The sequence below is a fragment of the Pongo abelii genome, chromosome 22 (genome assembly GCF_028885655.2).
Source record: "Pongo abelii isolate AG06213 chromosome 22, NHGRI_mPonAbe1-v2.0_pri, whole genome shotgun sequence".
NCBI classification, from domain to species: domain Eukaryota; kingdom Metazoa; phylum Chordata; class Mammalia; order Primates; family Hominidae; genus Pongo; species Pongo abelii.
In genome coordinates this window covers 56,310,932-56,332,640 of record NC_072007.2, presented here as the reverse complement: position 1 = coordinate 56,332,640, position 21,709 = coordinate 56,310,932, and the positions used below count along the sequence as shown (strand labels likewise).

The 21,709-nt window shown below is 54.9% G+C and overlaps 1 protein-coding gene across 50 annotated transcripts in view; it reads right to left on the bottom strand.

The window, feature by feature from the left end:
* The window catches only part of PCBP3 (poly(rC) binding protein 3), a 301,168-nt gene that overhangs the window by 18,564 nt on the left and 260,895 nt on the right, over positions 1-21,709 (bottom strand). For 24 of the 50 annotated variants that reach the window (XM_054542660.2, XM_054542675.2, XM_054542686.2 and 21 more), the window contains 6 exons: positions 20,925-20,957; positions 20,436-20,552; positions 12,414-12,545; positions 11,180-11,308; positions 8,146-8,220; positions 4,544-4,585 (listed from right to left, as the gene is read on the bottom strand). In XM_054542660.2, the coding sequence (XP_054398635.1) occupies positions 4,544-4,585; positions 8,146-8,220; positions 11,180-11,308; positions 12,414-12,545; positions 20,436-20,552; positions 20,925-20,957 (528 nt within the window). Of the gene's footprint in view, positions 1-4,543; positions 4,586-8,076; positions 8,221-11,179; positions 11,309-12,413; positions 12,546-20,435; positions 20,553-20,924; positions 20,958-21,188; position 21,709 lie in introns of those variants that run through there. The other 26 variants (XM_054542654.2, XM_054542656.2, XM_063720929.1 and 23 more) reach the window with 3 other exon arrangements.

The window sequence follows — 21,709 nt, the reverse complement described above, 5'->3', positions numbered from 1 at the left end:
TCCAGAAAAAACAATTCCTTCCTGGTGTAACTTCCCCGCTGTGATTAAAGGTGCAGACGTGCTGGGTGAGAGTCAAGAGGTCTGTCCAGGCGTGGGTGCTCTCGGCTCTGCTCTCAGGTCCCAGGTCTCAGGTGCTGTTTCTCTTTCTCGTTTCTGAAACCGCACTTGGTCTGACCCAGGCAGGACACACAGAGGCACATGGATAGTCTCCAGGGCTGCTGAGCGGCCATACTGGAGAGCCTGACTTCAGTCCTCCTAAGTCCTTCCCCCTGTCAAGCAGCTTTGTGCCTCTTCAAAACACCTGCACATCCAGAGCACAGTAAGCCTCGAGGAGGACGTGGGTGAAACGATGCACGTGGCGCGTGAGGAGCTGGAGAAAAGCGGGCGAAGGCAGATCAGTGCCGATGACTCCTTTTTTTTTGAAACGGGGTCTCGTTCTGTTGCCCAGGCTGGAGTGCAGTGGGATGATCTCGGCTCACTGCAACCTCCGCCTCCTGGGCTCAGGCAATCCTCTCGCCTCCGCCTCCCAGGTAGCTGGGACTACAAGCGTGTGCCACTGCATCCGGCTGAATTTTTTTGTATTTTTGGTAGAGACGGGGTCTCACCATGTTGGCCAGGCTTGTCTCAAACTCCTGAGCTCAAGCGATCCACCTGCCTCAGCCTCCCAAAGGGCTGGGATTACAGGCTTGAGCTACCACTCCCAGCCTGAGCCACCATGCCCAGCCCAAGCCACCATGCCCAGCCCAGATGATTCTTAAATAAGAACAAGCTAAAAACACTTTTTAAAATTGGGCACAGAAAACACATGCATATTTTAGTTTTACATAAAGAAATACTCAAACCTAAGGAATGTATTTTCTTATGCTTGATGTTTCTTATTCATGGGCCCACACATCCAGGTCAAATATCATGTTCCTAAAAAATGACTCTAGTATCTGTATATAAGCCGGCACTGTGGTATAAATAAACTTTCTATTCAATTACATTATAAATTAAAACAACATATTCTATAATTATATTGATATTGTAAGAAATTGAAGCTTTAAAAATTTCTACTAAATACCGCTGCTTTAAAAATTTCTACTAAATACCAAGCTCAGATAAAAATTGCTTCCTGACTATTGTTACCTATGTCACTAAACAATCATTTTATTTTTGTGTTTAATGATTAAGTGATTGTCCAAGTCTTCAATTTTACACGCCTGCAAGAAAAGCACCATGGAAGCTTCCAGTCTTCTATTAATAACAGCTGCTCTGCATATCTCACGACACCGATGTAGAAACAGAATGTCTTCCACAGAGAGCTATTTCACAGTAAAGAATCAAGCGTCTCAGTCCACTCCTGCTGCTATGACAAAATGCCTTAGACCGGGCAATTCAGAAACAGCATAAATGTGTGGCTCACAGTTATGGGAGCTGGAAACTGGAGATAAAATTGCTGGCTGGTTTGGTGTATGGGAAGGGCCCAGTCTCTGCTTTCAATATGGTGCCTGAACGCTCTTGTCCTCACATGACAGGAGGGATGGAGGGGAGGCCACTCTCTGAAGCTTCTGTTATCTGAAGCCTCTGTTATAGGGGCATCAATGCTGTTCACGAGGGTGGAGCGCTCATGACCCAATCACTCCCCAGCCCTGGGACCCTCCACCCTCTAATACTGTCACCTTGGTGATTAGGTTCCAACACAGAAATCGTGGAGGAATAGACATATTTAAACCATAGCACCAGGTATCTCAAATCATTACCACATGCACTGAGGCAGTTCTCTTAACAGTTAGTTATACATTAAACTAATTTGAAACAATCTGCACAACCATTTCTAAGAGATACTGAGAAAGTCACATGAGAAAGAACAAAGCCACCGATCGAAGTAAAAGCCAATAACCAAACATCAGGGTCCTGCAGTCCCACCGTAGCACACAGCCACGGCCTCTGGAAATTTCAGACCACAAGCATTCTGGCTCAGACGGGTGCTCAGCCAAAGGCCACGGTGAGAACATTAGGCTCTGTGGCCACAGGAAACCCGTAAGGTGTCACCAGAGGGTCCCTGCAGGTCTGAACATCCAACTTCAGGGCGACTGTCTGGGGTAAAGACAAACCCTGACCCCATCGACTAACCTTCCCTTTACCAAGGGCACCGCACACTGCCTTTCCTTTGGGTTCCAGAGCTTTGCAAAGTCAAGTGACCCCCTCCTTTGGAACCTGCCTCTGCACACATGCATCTCTAGATGTGCATGACCACCTGTCCTGAGTCCGAAATGGAACTGGGCCATCCCAGAAAGTCGGCTCTGACTCCCCTGGCTTCCATCTTCATTTTCCTTCACACAGGCTTTCTGTTAGGAGCCATCACATCTGCCCCCCGTACCCCTGCCACACACATGCACGGGGACATGCGCGCGCACACACACACACACACACACACACACACACACACACACACACACACACACACACACACACACACACACACACACACACACACACACACACACACACACACACACACACACACACACACACACACGCATACACCTCTGCTTCTGCCCAGTGCTGCTGCTGGGGCAGCCCCAACAGTGCCTTCCGGTGTGTGGTGGCCACAGCCCGGCTTCCTAGTGGGGACAGGCACTGGTGTCTACAGCTGACCCCAGGATGAGATGTCCTTGATGTAGCTACAGCAGCAACACCAAAGGTCTGACGCCGGGAACCACTAAAAATGGCCTCTGGGGCAGGTGGGGAAAGGCTTTTCTTGATGAGCGTTTCTCTACCATTTGATTAATGTGTTGCCTTTAATGGAATAACTATTGTTATCTATTCTCCATTCAATATAAATTTTCCTGCAATGATAATAAATTGCATCTCTATATCAAAGATTTATTTAATGATCATTAACTCTTAAAAACACTCCTGACCTGCCTTCTCATCTCACTCAGATGGATGTCCTTGCCCCCAACTCAAAAGCATCAGGGTTTGCAGAAGGCTCCTGAGCAGCCCGCTCACCTGACAGCCACCTCCCATCCAGCTCAGAGGTGCCCCTCGCAGTTCAGAGGGAGCAGCACACGGACCGGAACTGCATTACGAGGAGCAGCTACTGAGCTGGGCAAACGTTCAAAATGGTTTAGAGAAGAGAAACCTCCTCAGAACCAACTCCAGGTTTGCCCCATCTGCTGACAGCACGAAGCACTTCCAGTGGGGCCGTCTCTCGTTCTCTGTTGCTCTCCCCTCTCCTCTCCCCAGTGCCTGCCAGTGCGGCCCTCACTCCCTGGGGGTCATAAAGCCGTCTCCAGAGAGGCCCTTTGCTCCTTTTATCTCTTGGCCCCTAAGGGCTCAGAGCTGCACAGCCCAGAGCAGCCCAGGGTTCCCCTCCGATGGTTTATCTGAGAGTATCTTCTTCCCCCAGCACTGGAATTACACCGACAGTTTATCTGAGGGTATCTTCTTCCCCCAGCACTGGAATTACACCGACGGTTTATCTGAGGGTAACTTCTTCCCCCAGCACTGGAATTACACCGACGGTTTATCTGAGGGTAACTTCTTCCCCCAGCACTGGAATTACACCGACGGTTTATCTGAGGGTAACTTCTTCCCCCAGCACTGGAATTACACCGACGGTTTATCTGAGGGTAACTTCTTCCCCCAGCACTGGAATTACACCGACGGTTTATCTGAGGGTAACTTCTTCCCCCAGCACTGGAATTACACCGACGGTTTATCTGAGGGTAACTTCCCCCAGCACTGGAATTACACCGACGGTTTATCTGAGGGTAACTTCTTTCCCCAGCACTGGAATTACACCGATGGTTTATCTGAGGGTAACTTCTTCCTCCAGCACTGGAATTACACTGACGGTTTATCTGAGGGTAACTTCTTCCTCCAGCACTGGAATTACACCTAGACCCAGCAGGAGCAGAAGAGAGGTGTCGGAGCCACCGGTCATGGAGCTGCATGGCACCCAGCTCCACATGGCCCGGGCAGGAGCCAAGGACGCTGATGCCTGCCTGGCATCCCACTGACTCTGGAATGAAGACAAAGGCCTGTTCCACTGGCTTTCCACAGCCTGGATCTCTGTGTGTAGACGGACCCCACATTCCCATGTGGATTCTGAAGGGGGGAGTTAATTTCACCAGGCCCTCAAATGTGCTTGCCAACGTATCTCTGTGGCCTGTTTGATAATGTCACCCAACTTCTTAGGCGCACAGAAAGTGTCACTGACGCCTGCCTGTGGCGGGTGAGCACATCCTCGCTGCCCTGCACGGGGACAGAGCCCGTCTCAGTTCCCTCCCAGGCCCCGTGGGAGGGAGGAAAACCCAGGACTGCGGCAGAATTGAGACAATTTGACATCAGGCCAAGTCCTCAACACAAGCAGAATTAGTGCTAAGAGGTTAAAAGGTTATTCGAGGTCATATGGATACGACACAGGTCAGGAACGCTGAGAAGTGGATTAATATTATTGTGTAATATTAATGTTAGTAGCAATTAACAGCAGCATGCAGGTAGGTAAACAACCATGAGAAGAGAAAGGTGAGAGGAAGACAAAGTGAAGACTCACATCCGGGTGAGGGATGGCATACTGTCCCTGGATTGTGTAGGCCTAGAGAGAGAGAGAGAGACCCCGTCAGACTGCGACCTGGCTGCACCACGGCTCAGCATCCGCCGCCACCCTCCAGCATGACAAGGACCCTCCAGTAGAAGCTTCCCCCTCGTGTGCCTCTCCACCTGTCCCCATCCTAGGACAAAGGGCCAACACTCCCAGGGCACCAGGAGCCCCAGGGGAGCCGCACCCACTTCCTCTGGGTGGGCAGAGCTGAGCTGGCCAGTTCAGCAGGTGGGAGGGAAACAGTTCAGCCTTGATGCTTCCGACTCCAAGTTTCTTAAAGCAAAAGAATCGAAGAGTGATCTGTTTGACGCCCTAGTAAGAGGTCCACTAATTATTAAGGTTTTGAAAATTTAATCAGCCAGCTGAGTAAATACTTTTGGGAAATAATTTACCCCAAGAAGTCCAAACAACAAAAGAAAGCTCTGAAACGTGACCAAAACCAATTCACCAAAAGCCAGTCTACGTAGGAAGCAGGTCTACGTCAGTCACGGCTTGCTGCCTATCATGACTTCCCTGAAGACAGGGAGGGGGTGGCCCTCCTGACGTGGGGGCAGCAATGCACCCCTCCCAAGCCGTCGTGTGGGGCTCCTGAGGCCTCATTTTGGGTTCAGTATTTCCCTTGCCTTCAAAACAGTGACTCCGACCTGCAGCCTCTTCCCACCCACCCTGACTCTGAAATCCGGGCAGGTGAGAGAGGCCCCACCTGCCCCACAGGTCCTGTCAGTGGAGACGCTTTCAGGTGATTCAGAAACTCATGGCCAGACAACAAATGGACCACACACAGTCAAGGGAGAGTGAAGACCACGAACAGCTGTCAGGACTCGGGACATGGACGGGGCTGCACCAGGCCTGGTGGCATCCTGGGGGTGGAGGGAGCGGCTACCAGCCCCTGGCTGTGCGGGCCCCACGTCACTTCCCATGAGGACCCGTGGTATCGGTGTTCGCAGTGACCACACGTGGGGGTGGGGGGACCCTGTGCACCAGAGAGGGATACCTCAGGGAAGGATGTGTGTCACCTCTGTGCAGCCCAAACCCTCCCATGGGTTTTGAATCTGCCAAGAGTTTTCATCATAAACAACCCAATCCTCGGAGTTAAAGGCCAGTCGGCCTCCAGACAGGGACCCGGCTGCAGCCCAGCTTTGAAACAAGCCCCAGGGCTGTGAGGCCACAGTGCTGCATCGGCTGAGGAAGTAAAAGAATCTTATCAGATAGAGCAGGAACCAAGGACCTCACTGTCCTGTACAAAGTGTCTTGAGGACCACCTGCAAGTGTTTTGTAAAGGTGCTGCCAGGGGCACGTTCCCATGTGTCACTGAAGGTGAGGGGCCCTGGAGCTCATGCTGGGAGCCGCCCCCTCAGTGCACGGGGTCCCAGGTTAGCCCCGACTGTCTGAGCTGAACCACAAGAGCTCAAGCATCCTGCATCCTGGGCCACGCGAGTTTTCTGACTGATCTTCTTACTGTTGTTATGTTTTCTATCTGCTCGTCCCTTAGCAGGCTCTGCTGATTTAACTCATGACCATGTCGTGCTAGAAACGCGGTGGTGGCTGACAGGAGCTGCTGCTGGGTGCCCCCAGAGCACTCACAGTGGTGGGGCATCTTCCAGGTCCCTGATTTCTCCAATTGGACAGAAATAAAGTGGACAGGCCCTCCAGGTTAGCTCTCTTGGGTCTGTACTGGGTTGTGTGTCCTAATCTAGGCACTGTGGGTCTGAGTCATCAAGGAGATGCCAGCGGCCTTGCAGGTATCCAGCCCACACTTCTGGGTTTGCATTTCGGCAGCTCCCCTGGGTTACTTCAGGGTGGGTAACTCCCTGCGACTCTGTCCTCCACCACCAAGGCTGACCACTGGCCAGACCAGACTGTCCCCAGGGCCCCGGGGCCCAGCTCTCAAAGGGCTGACATTTTAGCAGCAGCCTTGGGACAGCACCCACAGCACCCCTTCACCTGCTGCAGTAGGGAGGGCAGGCTACTGCCTTCTTTACAGGAGCGAGGGGTGTGTGGCCGGTGGCTGAGCAGGCCTCAGCTGCACCCCCTCTCCCCTGGAGCTGTGACTCCACCCCCAGTGGCTTTAAGACTCCACGTGTTTGCATAAACACACCTCCCTTTTGAAAAAAATCCTACCTCTTATCACATGATATCATCACGGATTTGTTTAAACATCAAGGTGGAGTCCACAGAGGTTACTAACCCGGTTACCTAACCGTGAATTTGGGGAAAGCAGCGAAATGGAGTTTTGCACAGGGACTTCTCCCGCCGTGTGACTCCGTGTGACCCTGTGACCTGAGCCCCCTAGGTCGGCGAGATAAGGACATGTCCCACTGCCCATAGGGCTGTGACACCAGGCAAATCCCTGGCTAGCCAGGCCCAGTTTCCTGGCTATAAAATGGGGGTGTGCCATGTCCTGGGGCTGCTGTAAGGATGGCATGTGCATGTAGGGGCTCCCTGACCACAGCAAGGCAGGAAGGGGTGTGTGCCAGGCTGTGGAGACGAGGCCGGCATGGGGTAAAGGCATGTCCTGCCCTGAGCACATGGGACCCCTGGGAGGGAAGGGATGGACACACACTCCCTGTCTCTCCCTCAAACATGGGCCACAACTGGGAGATCTGATAAGATTCCTTTACACCATAAGGAAAAGCACCAGGAAAAGTCCTAACATTTGCCCCTTCTCTCCTTTTTGATGGTAAAGTCAAACCTCAGGCCTGTTCTGCCCTGCCAGGGTCACCTGTGGGAACGTCTGTCTCAACTCTCCCTTGAACAAAGACACACATCACGGCCGACTGGACACAGAGCTCTTCCAGGCCAACCCCCGCCGGACACCTTCAAAGTCTGTTGGCCACAGAGTGGCCCTGAGTGGGTGGGTGCTCCCTGTGCCCTGGCCAGGGTTTGGGCTCAGGTGAGGGGCTGGGGCAGGGCTCCCCTCCTCCACTCTCCTGCAGAGGTGCTGCCATCCCTGGTGGGAGAACACAGAGCTTAAGGGCTGAAACCAAAAGGGCCAGATCTGCAGACCGGGTATGGGGCGCCTGTGAGGCCCCTGCTCACAGCAGAGGGAGGTCCAGACACAGCGGCACAGACGCCCGGTCATCGGGCCATGCGTCCTTCCTCAGTGCAGAGCTCCCTCCTCTCGCATGTCCCTGCTACGAGCACATCCTGGGAGTTCAGGAACACGGATGTCAGGGGAAACAAGACCCTGGTCTCACAGTGCTGTTTCCAACGTGAGCCGTAAAATCACCTAGAAAGCGCCTGCGCGCCGGCTATCTAAGCTTCCTAAAAACACCCAGTTCCAGGAACTGGATTTAGGCAGAGCCAAATCTTCCTGCCTGGGCCAGTGAGGGAGAACATGATTCTGTGGGGCCATCTCTGTGGGGGGATGCCGCTCTGAAGGCCCCCGGCACCCGCCTGGTGCTGGGTGTAGGTGGAAGAGCTCTGCCTCCAGCACGGGTGGGAGACGTGCACGTGAGAAGGCGAGAAAACCTGAGTGCACTAACGGGCAGCGGCGGGTGCTGCAGTAAAAGGCTGAGGTTGGCAGTGGAGGCCGCGAGCGGATCGGCTCTTACCTGACCACCTGCAAAAATGACAGGGGTGGAGGCGGGCTTTGGGCGGTAGGGAATGGTGGCACCTTTCGGTGGGGACTAGGAAAAGGGACAGGAGAGGGAGAGAGAGCGTTAGAGCAGCTTCGCAGCCTGGCAATGGGGAGGAGTGCCCCGGCCCACCCCACTCAGCCCCCTGCACTGGCTCCACCCTCCCCACACCTCCCTGAGTTTCGCAGCAGTGCTGTGGGAGGGGAGTGAAGACCTCCAGCCCCCACACCCTCTGTGTGGCTGTCTTACGGCCTGTCCCTCCAGACGGCTCCTTTTTGCTGAGCCCTGGGCTGCAGTTTGCCACACACCAGCCTCCTGAGAGTACCACCTGCCCCGAACACCCCTGGGAGGCTCTGTGGCAGTGCGGAGGGTCAGTCCCATTGTGGGAGGCCAGCTGGGGTGGGTCCCTTGCGCACGAGACCCTGCTGGACAAGGGCTGGCTGCCAACCTGGACGGCCCCCTGCGGTGCTGGCCCCTCCACGGGGGCCCCTCCTGGGATGCGCAAGGCCCTGCAGGCCGGGCTGCACGGCTTCACAGGGAGCTGCCCCTTGGAGCAGTTCTCTCAAATGCTCTGGAGAAAGTTGAGCCCTGTAGGACTCCACCAGGACCGATATCCAAAGCGCTTGGCTTGGCCCGTGGTGGCAGTCAGCAGAGATCTCCACAGGAGACTTGGAAACATACCACTTCACTATTTGAAAAAGCATGTTTAAAGCGCTTATGGACTCCAAAGGAAAAAATCCCATAGTTATGATGAGGTTTGTTGTAATTTCCCTTGGTTATTCTGTTGGAAACACAGGATTAACATTCTCAAGTGCTAGCATTTTTAGCCTGCCCTCCTTCTCCTGGGTGAGTCCCCTGTCTACCTGTCCCCAGGGCCCAGGTCAGGGAGGCAGAAGTCCTGGGCCTGGGGGGCACCACAGCTGGGGTTGGTCCAGCAGGAAGAGGTGGGGGCTGGAGCCCATGAGCCGTTCCTCGCAGGGGGCAGCCTGTCCTGCTGGGAGTTCTGGGGCCTTGGCTGACTCAGGGCCAGCCCAGCGCTCAGGGAGCGCCACTCACACTCAAAGCCCCATGATGGGGAGCGGGTGGCTGGATCCGCAGGGCCAGGGCCCCGGGGTGTGACCTCAAGTACTGTGGGGAAGGGGATGAGGGGCGGGTCTGGGCTGACTCAGGCTGGGCCTGGGGTGGGAGGAACTGACTGAGGTGGACGGGAGCCATCGCTGCCCTCCCCGGCTCCTGGAGATGCCCGGCCTCGGGCCGGTGCCCCTGTGCTATGGGCCCTTGACCCCCACCCCGGCACAGGAGCTCCCAGCTGACCCTGACCTGTGATTCCCACTTCTTGTCTGGGCACAGGGCCTGCTGGCCTCCCCAGGGACTGCATGAGCCTCCCTGCACTGGGTGCAGGGGTGCTGGGCCCTGGGTGGGCAGGGCACCATCTGTGGCGATGTCTGTATTCTCAGCGGGCCCCACCCAGACTCATGGCACCCTGGGCAGCCCTTTCCTCTGTCATCTCCTGGGTGTGAGGTGAGGCATGCCCACTACCAAGCCCAGAAGTCCTCCAATCAACCAGGAGGGTCTTCAAGGCATCCTTGGCTTTATTTTTCCAGTCACTCTTCATCTGAGAGCGGACCCAGCTGTTTCCAGGTGTGATGAATCTTCCTCCCTGGAATGATGGCCCCTGGGCCTTGGGATGCTGCACAGCCAGCGGGGGTGAGAGCAGCTGCCTGGCCATCTTCACCGGCCATGTCTGCTATGAGCTCCCTGTCTTGCTCAAACCTCCCTGCCCAGGAAGGAGACAAGGTGGTTCGGATGATGGCTCTGGGGGCATGGGCAGCCTTGGGGCAGCGGGTGCACCTGCATCTGTGGAGCTGCGCGTGGAGCTGCGCCTGGCACTGCACCAGGACGCAGGCAGCAGAGGCACTGGGTGACGCTGACGAGACCCACGTGTTGTCAAGGAGCTGGACCTCGGCCCTCCATTAGGGATGTCCCTCCTAGAACTGTTTGTGTCACTGGCTGCTCCTGAGCCTCAGCCGGCAGGGCCTCCAGGGCCTGAGATTGTAGAGTTGAACAGATAGCTCAGACCAGCATGGCACTTTCACCCTAACCAGGGAGTGGGGAAGATTTCAGAACAAGAATATTTTGAAAAATATTTTTGACTTCACAAAGTATCAAACCTCAGGGAAACAACAACTACGCAAACATTTTTTAAAGAGTCAAACATGGGGTTTGAACCCCAAGCCAAGTATGAGAGGAGTGAGCCTGGGCTGCAGGAGGGACTGGAGGCTGACCCTGCAGAGCTGCTAGAACTTTCTATCTGGGGCGAGGCTTCTTCATTTTTGCTTCAGGAAAGACTGGCAACTGTTGATAGCTTCATGAATTTTGAGTATATTTCAGAGTTTTTTTCCTCCCCCCGAAATTTCAAGAGAGGCGTCTGCTCTGAGTGGGTTCTTCTCTGCTTTTCCGTTTTAATGCTTTTGTTCACCCATCTCTACTTCTGCATGAGTTTTGTATGTTTTCCCGAGTTTTGACCTCTGTTCCTCCACGGTGGTTTGACGCCTTCTTCTGCAGAACTGCATGTGCAGAGAACTGCATGTGCAGAGGAGCCTCCTGCCTTTGCCTCCCTCCCACCCTCAGCTGCCCCACAAGGCCTGGCTCCAACGTAAAGAGCACCGTTTCTGCAGCTCCAACTCAGTGCAGAAGACCCCTCAGGGGGATGACAACTTCTTATCCAAATCTGAAGATGAGAGGAGAGGCTCCCTCCTCTCCACATGCTCTTCCCTAGACGCCCCCATGAAGACGTATCAAAGACCCTGAGCTGGCAGCCCCAGCACCCCTATGGCCCCCACACCAGCACCGCTCTCACTCAGGCTGCCTTGGAAGCCCAGGTCAGGAGCCCCCCACAGCCCCAACTGTGTGAGTCCTTGGGGCGACCGGGGCTTCCAAGCCTTTGCCTGCAGTGCCGGGAGGCCAAATCCAGCACTGACGTGGGCTGGCCCTGGCGTGCAGACGGTACCTCCAGCATGACCACACAGATCTGCTTGACACACTGGATGATGGCATCTGGGGTCCCCGAGATGGTCACCGCTCGCTCCGTGGAGTTGGGCAGCATGTCCCCGGCCACCTGCACCTGGGCACCTGTGGACTGGAGAGAGGGGACGTGGGAAGGGAGCACCAGGGTAGCAGCGCATGGGGCGGCAGCACCTCCCGAGTCTCGGCACCCAAGGCAGCTCGGAGGACACTTCCCTGGAAACCTGCATACAGCCCACGCGCCCCCTCCCCCACCCCCAACCCAGCACTGCCCCCATGCTGTCTCTGCTACCACGGCCTGGCACCCGGCCCTGTGCCTTCCCCCGGGCACACTTGGCACCTGGCCGAGGCTAGACAGGAGGCATCTAATCAGAGGCGTTTTCAGGGAGACAAATGACTCTTTTCAAATACATGGAATTCTCTCTCCTCTGTGGAGTTTCAGGTCACAGAGAAAGGTGGACTCTGGTCATGGGAAAGGAAATGAAGGTTGGGGTGGCTGCCCTGCTGCATAGGGCAAGGATTCAGGCTTTCCTTGAAATGGGACAAATGTGTGAATGTAAAGTTCACACCTGCAAACTCTGCCCACTGGGACAGGCCGATGGCTCAGGGCTGTCTCCAGGTGCCCTGGAGGCCCCTCACAGGGAGTAGATATAGCACCCAGTGCCCAGGGCCTCCCTTGCCCAGAACCATGTGACCAGCTAGTTCCTCCCTGTCCCCAGCGTGGCCCATAGGTGTGTAGTGGGTGGGCAGGATCCATAGGTGAGCAGTGGGTGGAAAGGGCCCATATTTGGGCAGTGGGTGGGGGGGGCCATGGGTGGGCAGTGGGTGTGGGGGTCCATATCTGGGCAGTGGGTGGGCTGGGTCCATATCTGGGCAGTGGGTGGGCCGGGACCATATCTGGGTGGTGGGTGGGGGGGGGCCATGGGTGGGCAGTGGGTGGGGGGGGGCCATGGGTGTGCAGTGGGTGGGGGGGGCCATGGGTGGGCAGTGGGGGGGGGGTCCATATCTGGGCAGTGGGTGGGCTGGGTCCCTGCAGTGCAATTGCGCTTGCTCATGGGTCCTGTGTTCCTGTCTCGGACTTTGAGCTGTGGGGTCTGCGTGGCCAGCACTGGGCTTGCAGACAGCAGCGACAAGGTTCAGGAAGGCTGCCTGGCCTGCGGCCGCCACCCACAGCCCGCCTAGAGGCTCCGCAGCGGCCCAGGCTGGGAAGGTCCTGTTACCTCCCTGATCTCCTTGATCTTGGAGCCTCCTTTGCCGATCAGGGACCCGCACTGGCTGGCAGGCACCACCAGCCTCAGTGTCACGGGGGGCTTGCTGGTGGCAGGGCTGTTGCTCATGGAGTTGATGATATCCTAGGGGAGAGACACGTGTGTTGGCAGCACATCAGTCCTCATGCAGTGAGAATGCAGGAGGAGGGCAGGGGGTGCGTCCTGACTTCCCGCACTCAGAAGCCCACAGAGCCCCTCCCATGCACAGCCGAGGACACAGTGGCCAGGCCAGGCCAGGGAGGACCAGGAGACGCCGCTGAAATGGACGGCAGGCTGGCAGGGCACACAGACGGCAAGGCAGGATGGTCACCGCGCCGCAGTGGGGTTGGGGCAGGTCTGGCCTTGGTCGTGGAGACCTGGTGGGCAGGGGGTGTGGACAGACAGGCTGATACAGGAAGTGTGGATGCTGGCCTAAGGGGAGGGGAGAATGGAGGCTGGAGACTAGCTGGGGGCTGGGTCTGATGCCCAGGGCCAGGTGAGGCAGGGATGTCGGGGACAGGCCACGACCGGGGGTCGAGGGTACGGGGGCAGAGAATGGCTCCTGGCGTCTGGCCTAGGGAAGATGTGTGGTTAATGTAGAAGTGTGAGAAGGCTGAGGTGGGGGTGGGCCTGTGCCCACCCTCCTGGGCAGCCTGGTTTGGCTCATGGTCCTGACACCCAGGAGACGGAGCTGGGCTTTGGGTTCAGGCTGGCAACCCGTGGGGGACAGGGCTTCCGTCAGCCGCATGGGGAGTGTCCAGGCTGTGGCCCGGAGCTCGCTGCAGAGTGCGGTAGACAGCTCGGCAGAGGCAGTGACAGGGCAGCTCCCCCAGGACAGCCCCCAGCTCTGGACCCATCATGCCTGAGCTACGATTCAGGGCAACACAATTTGCTCTCCATGAAAAGTGCCCTCTTCTTAGAAACAAGGCTTGGTCATTGTGTGCCTGGACAAACTGCTATAGACTAGCAAGAAAATAGGATGGTGTCCCCTTTGTCTGTTTTTTGTGCTGAGAGCTTGACTTTGACCCAGACAGAGCGTTCTCTCTGGTGAGGCTGGGGAGAGGCTCTGTGTGTCAAGGCGTCGGGTTGGGGACCTGAGGCACAGGCACGGACACTAAATTCCCACTTCCTGCCACCCACTCTCATGGGGCCATGTCTCAATCCCCTTCTCTCCCAGGAAAACTCCTTGAATGGACTCATTGCAACCTGAATTCTGATGCCTGTCTCTCCAAGTGGCCTCAATTCCCCAAGGAGGATTGGGCCTCACTGGCTGCCCCGGGGGAACATTTGACTTTAACGAAATTGTTCATTGAGAGGCACCTTAAAAAAGAAAGATAATAAGATTTTTTCAGGCCCAATGGGCAGCATTTTTTGATTGGTATGAAGAGGCCTTCAAATGAACTTCTGATTTAAAAATAGCTTCACTAAAACATTCTTTGGCTAAAGCTAGTCAGCAACATGGCAGACGTCGGCAACAAACCAGACCCCCAGGCTCGTAAGCTCTCTCCTCCTTTTCCTCCCACTGCCCCTGCCCAGCACTCCCGCTGCCCCGTCCTTCCCTTCCAGCTCCTCCATCGACTCTACCTCTATCTTTTCCAGCCCTCCTAAAACCCCCAAATGCCAGCTGCCTGTAAAAACCCACCCCCCAAGAGCCAGGCGAATAGGCAACTCCAGAAGCTAAACCTTGGATTGGAGCTGAATTCAGAGATATGCTTACGGATTCCCTACACCCAGACAAGATCTGCAATGACCAACAGAAGAATTTAGAATTCTTTTGGTTGCACATGACCCAGAGTTACCTGAACTCTTGTCAACAAATAAACCCGAGGGTCAAAAAAGGTCCCACAGCAAAGTCCTAAATGCCACCCCTAAAACATCTCCAATAGGAACTGATTAGAACAATCAGAAAGACAGCCGTAAGATGAAACGACTGGAGATTTGGGGACAGACTAGAAAGTCCCTTCCAACAACCTCGACTGTCTCTACCCTTTGAGGTAAGGGAGGCACTGGTGTAAGGGCAGCCCTTTCGTCCCATGAGGTCAGTGGAGTGAAACCCCACTCGAAAGCAGAAATAGGGATGGGAATAGCCCTTCTGCTGAATGACAGCCACTGGCAGAACACACTGAAAAAGCTCTGGAGCAAAAATGAGCCAGGATTCCTGCAGATCAGAGAGCTAGGCACCCCTCACCAGCCCCAGCACCCAACAAGGACACTCATGTAATAGCTGCTGCATTCAGAAAGGACACCAGAGAAAAGATGATCCCGTCCCCAGAAAGAACAACTGAGACATAGCAAGATCCTGGGTCCAGGCAGTGAGGGAGCCCGAGGAAGGAACGGGCGGCCGGCATCCGCCTGGCCTTCAGCTCTCAGGGTGACTAACACTGGACACAGGTGGTCCTCCTCATCCTCCTGGTAACTACTGCGGCTCTTCCTGCATCTGAACTGCAGAAAGGTCTCACGTCACCCTCCTCCTCAGTTTAGATACACCACACCCTGGGAGGCGTTTCAAATAACCCGCCGTGTTTTCTCTCCCTATTTCCCAGCCCTGAACTGTAACCCTGGGGCCCTTGACTGGAAAACATTCATTCTTGCTCTGGGACTCCATCCCTGAAAATTTAGTAGGCAGAGACTTTGCCTGAAAATGGGATGGCATCTTAAATGCACATCAGAGACACTGTTTCCTGAGCTCCTGGAGAATTCCTCGGTCCACCGGCAAGCTGTGTGGGCTCTGGGCAGACCCCTTCCTCATGAGGTGGGTGTAGACTCCGGGTAAGGGTCTTGACGCTGCACCTGACACAATCCCACTAACACAGGCATAATGACTGGGGCAGAGCCTCTAAAGGCTCCAAGAGGTTCCACCAAAACATGACCCGAAATTCTCCACAATCCCGTGACCCCAAATCCAAAAGAAGGGCTCAAACTACAGACAAACGGCCCCTGTCCAAGGCCTTCCCGACCCGACCCTAGCCCCTATGGCCCCTACCCAAAGGCCTCCCTGACCTGACCCCAGCCCTGTGTCACGCCTGTCCTGCCAGTACAGATACCAAGATACTGATCTGCTGAAGACCTCAGGGCCACCAACAAAATTATGCTCCCTTACTTCCTAGGGGTACTGAACTGAAACACAACTTTGCTGTCCATTCTTCCCAAAGCCACTTGCTTCATGGTGGTGGGTGTTCACGCTGCCCCTCCAGGTCACTGAAGCCCCCTCCTGCTTTTTCCAGGTCCTCATTAAGACTTAGAAGACCTAAATCTCCCTAGCGATTCAGTTCTGACACATTGTGGTGATGCCCTCCTTTGTTCAGAGATGAGGAAGCCTGTGGAGGACCCCACCCACCTGCAGCCTTAGTGGACTCTGCTGAGAATCCCGGCCTAACGTCCCACTTCACAACTGAAGCTGGAGGTGATCAGGCAGGGCCTGTGCTGCAGAACCGGACCAAGTTCATCCACTGAAACCCTGACCCTCCATGTGACTGTGTTTAGAGATGGGGCTTTACAGAGGTAACTAAGGTAAAATGGGGTCCCTACAGTAGACCCTAATGTAATCTGACTGGTGTCCTTGTAAGAGGAGACAAGGAACTGACACACACAGAGGGGTGACTCTGTGAGGACCCAGGAAGAAGATGGCATCTGCAAGTCAAAGACAGAGGCCTCAGAGGAACCAGCCCTGATGGCACCTTGATCTGAGACTTCCAGCCTCCTGGACTGTGAGAGAACCAGCGTCTGCCGTGTAAGCCACCCAGTCGTGGCATTTTGCAACGGCAGCCCAAGCAGGCTGAGACAGTGTGCTGCCGCTAAGCTGGCTCTCCTTCGGCACAGTCCTCTGTGGTGCAGAAAGTCTGCCAGATGCAGAGCTCATCACACTTGCCAGCGCTTGTCAACTAACCAAGGGCCCATGGCGGTGGATGCTCTGGAAACAGAGGGGCTTTTAGCTCTGCTGGAAGCCCACCCTACATGGGACGGGAGCTGAGTTCTTGGGCACACTTCTTCCTAGAGAGGTGGTGACTGCAGAGCGAGGCCAGTGCAGATGGAGATGCGGACGTTGGAGGAGGTGATCTGGGGGGTCATTCTGCCCAACCAGTGCTTTAGCCACAGCTCGACTCCAGCTAAGTCTCGAAGTTTGGATCTCTGGAGGGAAGCAAAGAGGCCGTTGTAAGATTTCAACACTTCGCCCCTGATTTTGAAAAGGAAGAATGGACAAATTCTGAAAATTCTGGTTGTATCCTTTACTCAATCTTCTCTGGTGCTCTCAGCTGGCTGTGGTACCAGATGATTTCAAACGGATATCAGCTAAGTCAATCCATGAAACTACTCATCATGCCGTAGACAAATTGATGAATATCTCCAATCAACATTGGTGGGAAAGCTTTACAAAGACTGGATGAATATCTCCAGTCAACACTGTTGGGAAGCTTTACAAAGACTGCTGAGGTTCTTTTAAGGCCAGGTATCTGTCACCAGCACAATCCTGACATGGTGTGAGAGTGAGACACGGCCCCAGAGCGATGACTCAAGGGCCCTCTGAACACCTTCAGGTAGATTTTAACCAGTGTCCACCCGGGACTGGAAATGCTTTTGCTGTTATGTGTGTATTTTCAGGATGGGCTGAAGCACTTCCTTGTTTAAAAGCTACAGTCCTTAAAGTTGCCAAAAAATTCCTTGATTTTGCATTTCCAACCTGAAACATACCAACTTTTACATGAAGTGGCTGAGAAATACATTTTACACAAACTATTATAACAGAACTCTCTGAGTAGTTACCCCTTACTCAAGAACAATTCTGTCCTGAGCATCCACAGTCTTCTGGAAAAACCGAAGGACCAAAAGATGAAAACTTTCCGAATCCCTCGAGCTTCCTTGGCCATACAGTCTGCGCGCTTGGAGACATCTCAGCTCTTCCTCCATGGACTGATGACTGGAGGGCTTGTACCTTTAGGAATTCCTGATACTTGACTCTGCCCTGCTGCGGCAGAGATGACAAATGACTGCAGAGGACTCAGCACAGCCCTACATAACCTACGTAATAGCGTAGGTTACGGCTGCTTCCCACGACATCTTCCCAAACATCCTCCTTAGGATCTTCAACCAGGAGATTTTGTCTACTGGAAGGGACATCAGAGAAAATCTGTTTCTCTAACCTCATTGGAAGGGGCCTTACCAAGTATTGCTAACAAATTCAGCAGTGAAACTCCAAGGAATCAGTCCTTGGTTTCATATTTCACAGCCAAAGCGGCGATTCAGAATTCCACACAACTAGAAAAAGACTCCCACACAGGACCTCAAACTGAGGTTCTCTGAGATCCTCTAGAGGCAGCCATTCTTCAGAAACAGACAGCTGATCTGAGACCTTCCTGCAAGCTGAAGACCTTGGACAAGGGACAATTTCTGCTCAGATGTCCTGACAAGACCTCTGTCTGATTTGTTTCATTTTTCATCTGCTTATATATAATCATTCTCCCTCTTATTCTCCATGGACTTCTGGTTGTCATCCACCTCTGTTGATGGTCCCTTTTCTATTTTCTTTTCACTTTATGATAATTGTTAGGTTAGCACATATTCGTTCTAGTGCCATTCTTGATTATCCCAAACAGTAACCACTGCCCTCACTCTCACTGACTACTGGACACACCACCCACCACCAGGCCCCAGGGATGCACATCTCTAGACATGCCAGTCTCATCAAATGGGACCCTGGGGAATGACAGCTGATGGTCTTTCTGCTTACATCTACGTGGACAACTGACTCTAAACAAATCGCCTGTGACTTTGCTAGCATCCCTTTCTCTTAGAAAAGCAACCAATTATTAAAGTTTACTGATCGGTCCCCAGGTCATTCGAAACTTAAATTCAGCAACCTGCATGGGGCCACCGGCCATGAAACACTGGCCACGGGGAGAAACTAAGACAGGTCCCAACTGAAGCCGGAGGACACAGGCCTCGGTTCCAACCTCTTGTCCTGAGCAACAGCCCTTCCCCAGTCTCCATATGCCTCCACCAGACACTGCTTCCTTGGGACCAGTCACCAGGCCCTGCTGGCCTCAGATGAATACCTCAGACACCTTAGGAATGGTATCCTGAGACTTCTTTGTATACAAAGACCCTAATTCTATAATCTCCACAGCTGGAAATTCTGACTCAAACTCAAGTTCCAAAATGAGGCCACCTGTGATTATTTGTGTACTCGTGGGAGGGATGACTGAGTGTCCCCCACAGTGGGAACCACACAGGCAGAAACTGTGGTCAGAAACCCATCGCCAACTCCGGCAGAAGTTATTCGGGACACCGCCTGCCCTGGGTGGAAGACGTGTTGGCACAAGCAGCAGTGGGTGATTGCTTTTCTCCAGTTTCTTGTTGGCCAGCCATGCTGGCGTCTGTGCCACTGCACATGTTACCCGCAGAGCGAAGGTCCTAGGAACGGGCTGCCCAGCACCCTAAGGAGCGGCTACGAGGCTCTCCAAGGCTGGTCCTCGCGGCTATGGGATGTGTCCTCTTGCCTCGGGTTGGGTAACGGCGCTCTTGGTCTCACCACCGTCCGGGGACTGGGTTGCTCTTGTTTCTGTCTTGGTGTCACGATGCTGGTCTGCTGTATTCCATCAGTCTCCCATCAGACAACGGCCAGGATGACTCAGCAACAGAAAGATCCAGAGGACCCCGCAGCACAGCTGACCAAAAAGGCAACTGAACCATCCCCAAGCGGCGTGACCTGGCTCTCTAGCCTTTCCTGAACTGTCTATCCTCTTGCAAATGAGAGAGTGGCTAAAAGGGGAAACTAAGAGACAACTTACAGACAGTGGCCAGGCCACCTACGATAGCGGAACACTGGCCCCAGTGTCTGCAGCATCCAGCCTTGGAGGCCAGGCCACAGGCTCTGCTGCAGTCGGCTCTGGGCAGTCAGCTTCCCTCATGTGCGTCCCCAGTTCCAACTCAGGACCCACTGGAAAAGGCCTCGCACACTCCTCCAACCAGTCACATGGGATGCCCTGCTTCTAGCCCCACTGCCGGCCCCAGGGCACATCTCTCCTCTCCTCTCCCACTCCAAAGCTCCCCCTCCTGCCTGCCTTTGGGTCTCTGCCAAGCACAGAAGATGGCACCGACCCCCATCATGGCCAGCTTTGAATAATAAAGAGCCTCTGCCCATTCTCCCTTGGAGGGGTCTTTGTTTATTCCCACAAAGTGCACCTCATTACTTAATGGTCACCCCTCAAAGACACTAAATGCATCTCTAACTTCCAGCAATTTCAAGAAAATTAGAAACACATAAAGACATGAAAATTTCCAACAATGACAGAATACACAGAAGTGCTGCTCTTTCTGTCTCCCCCCGCTCTCTCTCTGTCTGTCTGTCTCTCTGTCCCTCTCTTTCTGTCTCTTTCTCTCTCTCTCATCTCTCTGTCTCTCTCTGTCTCCCTCTGTCTCTCTCTCTGCCTCTCTCTCTCTGTCTCCCTCTCTCTCTCTCTCTGCCTCTCCCTCTGTCTCTGCCTCATATCCACCAGCACGGATGGCCTCTACCCTTACCGTCCGTATCTCAGCCAGGCTACATCAGCTCTCACGGGGGGCCCAGAGGCATGGTGCTGTGTGGCTGAGGACCAGGGCTGTGCCAGCCAGGGCTTCATCAAGAGACATGTGACAGAGCTGGCTGGAGGCGCTGGTGTGGCCCAAGGGTCAGCCAGGCTGCATGCCCCAGGGGAAGGGTGGGGTGTTCTGAGGCCATACTCGGTGCCCCAGAGCAGGGTCTGGGGAAGCTGAGGGAGGTGGACCTAAGGCACACAGCCAGGAGTAGCTGGCTTCAGAAGGATGGAGAGACACTGGCCCCTGACCAGGTGAACCAGAGATGGGGAGAGGCCCTGGGAGGCAAAGGAGGTGAGCGTAGTTATGGGGCTGCCTGGGCGGGCTGGGGCATCCCCTAGTCCAGCTGTAGGGGAGAGGACCCAGGGAGCCAGCTGGGACCAGGCCTGCCCCCGCCAGGCTGGCAGAGGTGCCTGGGGTGCAGGTTACCTCCTCAAACTTGTATGCGATCATGGCAAAGGCCTTGAAGATGGCATCTGTGGGGCCTGTGATGGTCACGATCCTCTCTGGGCAGTTTCCCTCTGAGATGTTGATCCTTGCACCACTCTAGGGTGAGAGCAGAGAAACCCCAGCGACCTGATTAAAACCCTTGGGCCAGTGGATCGGGGGCCGCAAGTCCGTTGACAATTGACACAAACACGTGCCCCTGTCCGCTGATGCAAACCAGAACTGAGCAGTAAAATGCTTCTCAACAATCTCCTTTACAATGAAATTTTAACTAGCAAAAGGAATCCAACAGATCCCTTCCCCACAGGGAAGCACAGGAGGCCTGAGTAGGGGGAAAGAGGCCCCGCGCTGCACTCCCCACACGCCCCGGCTGGCTGAGAGCACAGGCAGGACGTCACAGGGGCAGAGCCTGGGGACCCTCCCCCCCCGCCCGGGAATGGCTGCGGACAGGTGGGGACCCACCACACTCACCTCCTCACGCATCTTCTTCACAGTTTCTCCTTTCTGGAATAAAGATTTAGACAATAAGGAAAAGGCATCCTTCTGGCTCTGAGGATGGCACGGCCCATGGTGGGTGGGGAGCGGCCTGGCCCATACGCCCACACAGCAGAGCCTCCCGCCTGTGCTGGAGGAGTAAACCAGCCTCTCCACTAAGAAGGCCAGGCTCCATGCCCAACACACCCTGGCGGACATTTCGGATGGGAAACTGAGGCCGAGGAAGGCAAGTGCACCCACCTATGGGCACACAGCTGGCAAGGGTGGTGCAGGTCTGACCTGACTCCCCACGGCAGCTCACTCGTGGCACATGGCAGTGTGCGTGCCCTCAGGTGACCCGCATGGCCGGCTACACTCTGGCTCGGCCTCCCGGAGGTGGTGATTCTCGGAGACGCGCCCTCTCAAGCGTTTGGGAGGAAGCCGGGACAATGAGCTACTAGAGGCGCCCCATGGTGGGACTAACGGGAAGGACATGGGGCCCTCAGACGCTGTGAAAATGAGATGAAGACAGGGAGGTGGCCCTCACTGCTCAGCCTCCCGGGGCAGCAGGCTTCCAAACTGGGCCTTACTTCCCCCGGGGCAGCCCTGATTTGGAAAGGAAGTGTCTGGGGGCTGCTGCCTCCACCGGCACTCCTGGAGACCACCCAGACTACACGGCCGGCTGAAGAAGGCGTAAGAAATCATTCTTCGTGGGGTCTTCAACCGGGAAAGGACTGGCCACCAAGACCACGGGCAGGGGGCAGTGAGGTGACCAGCTGGAG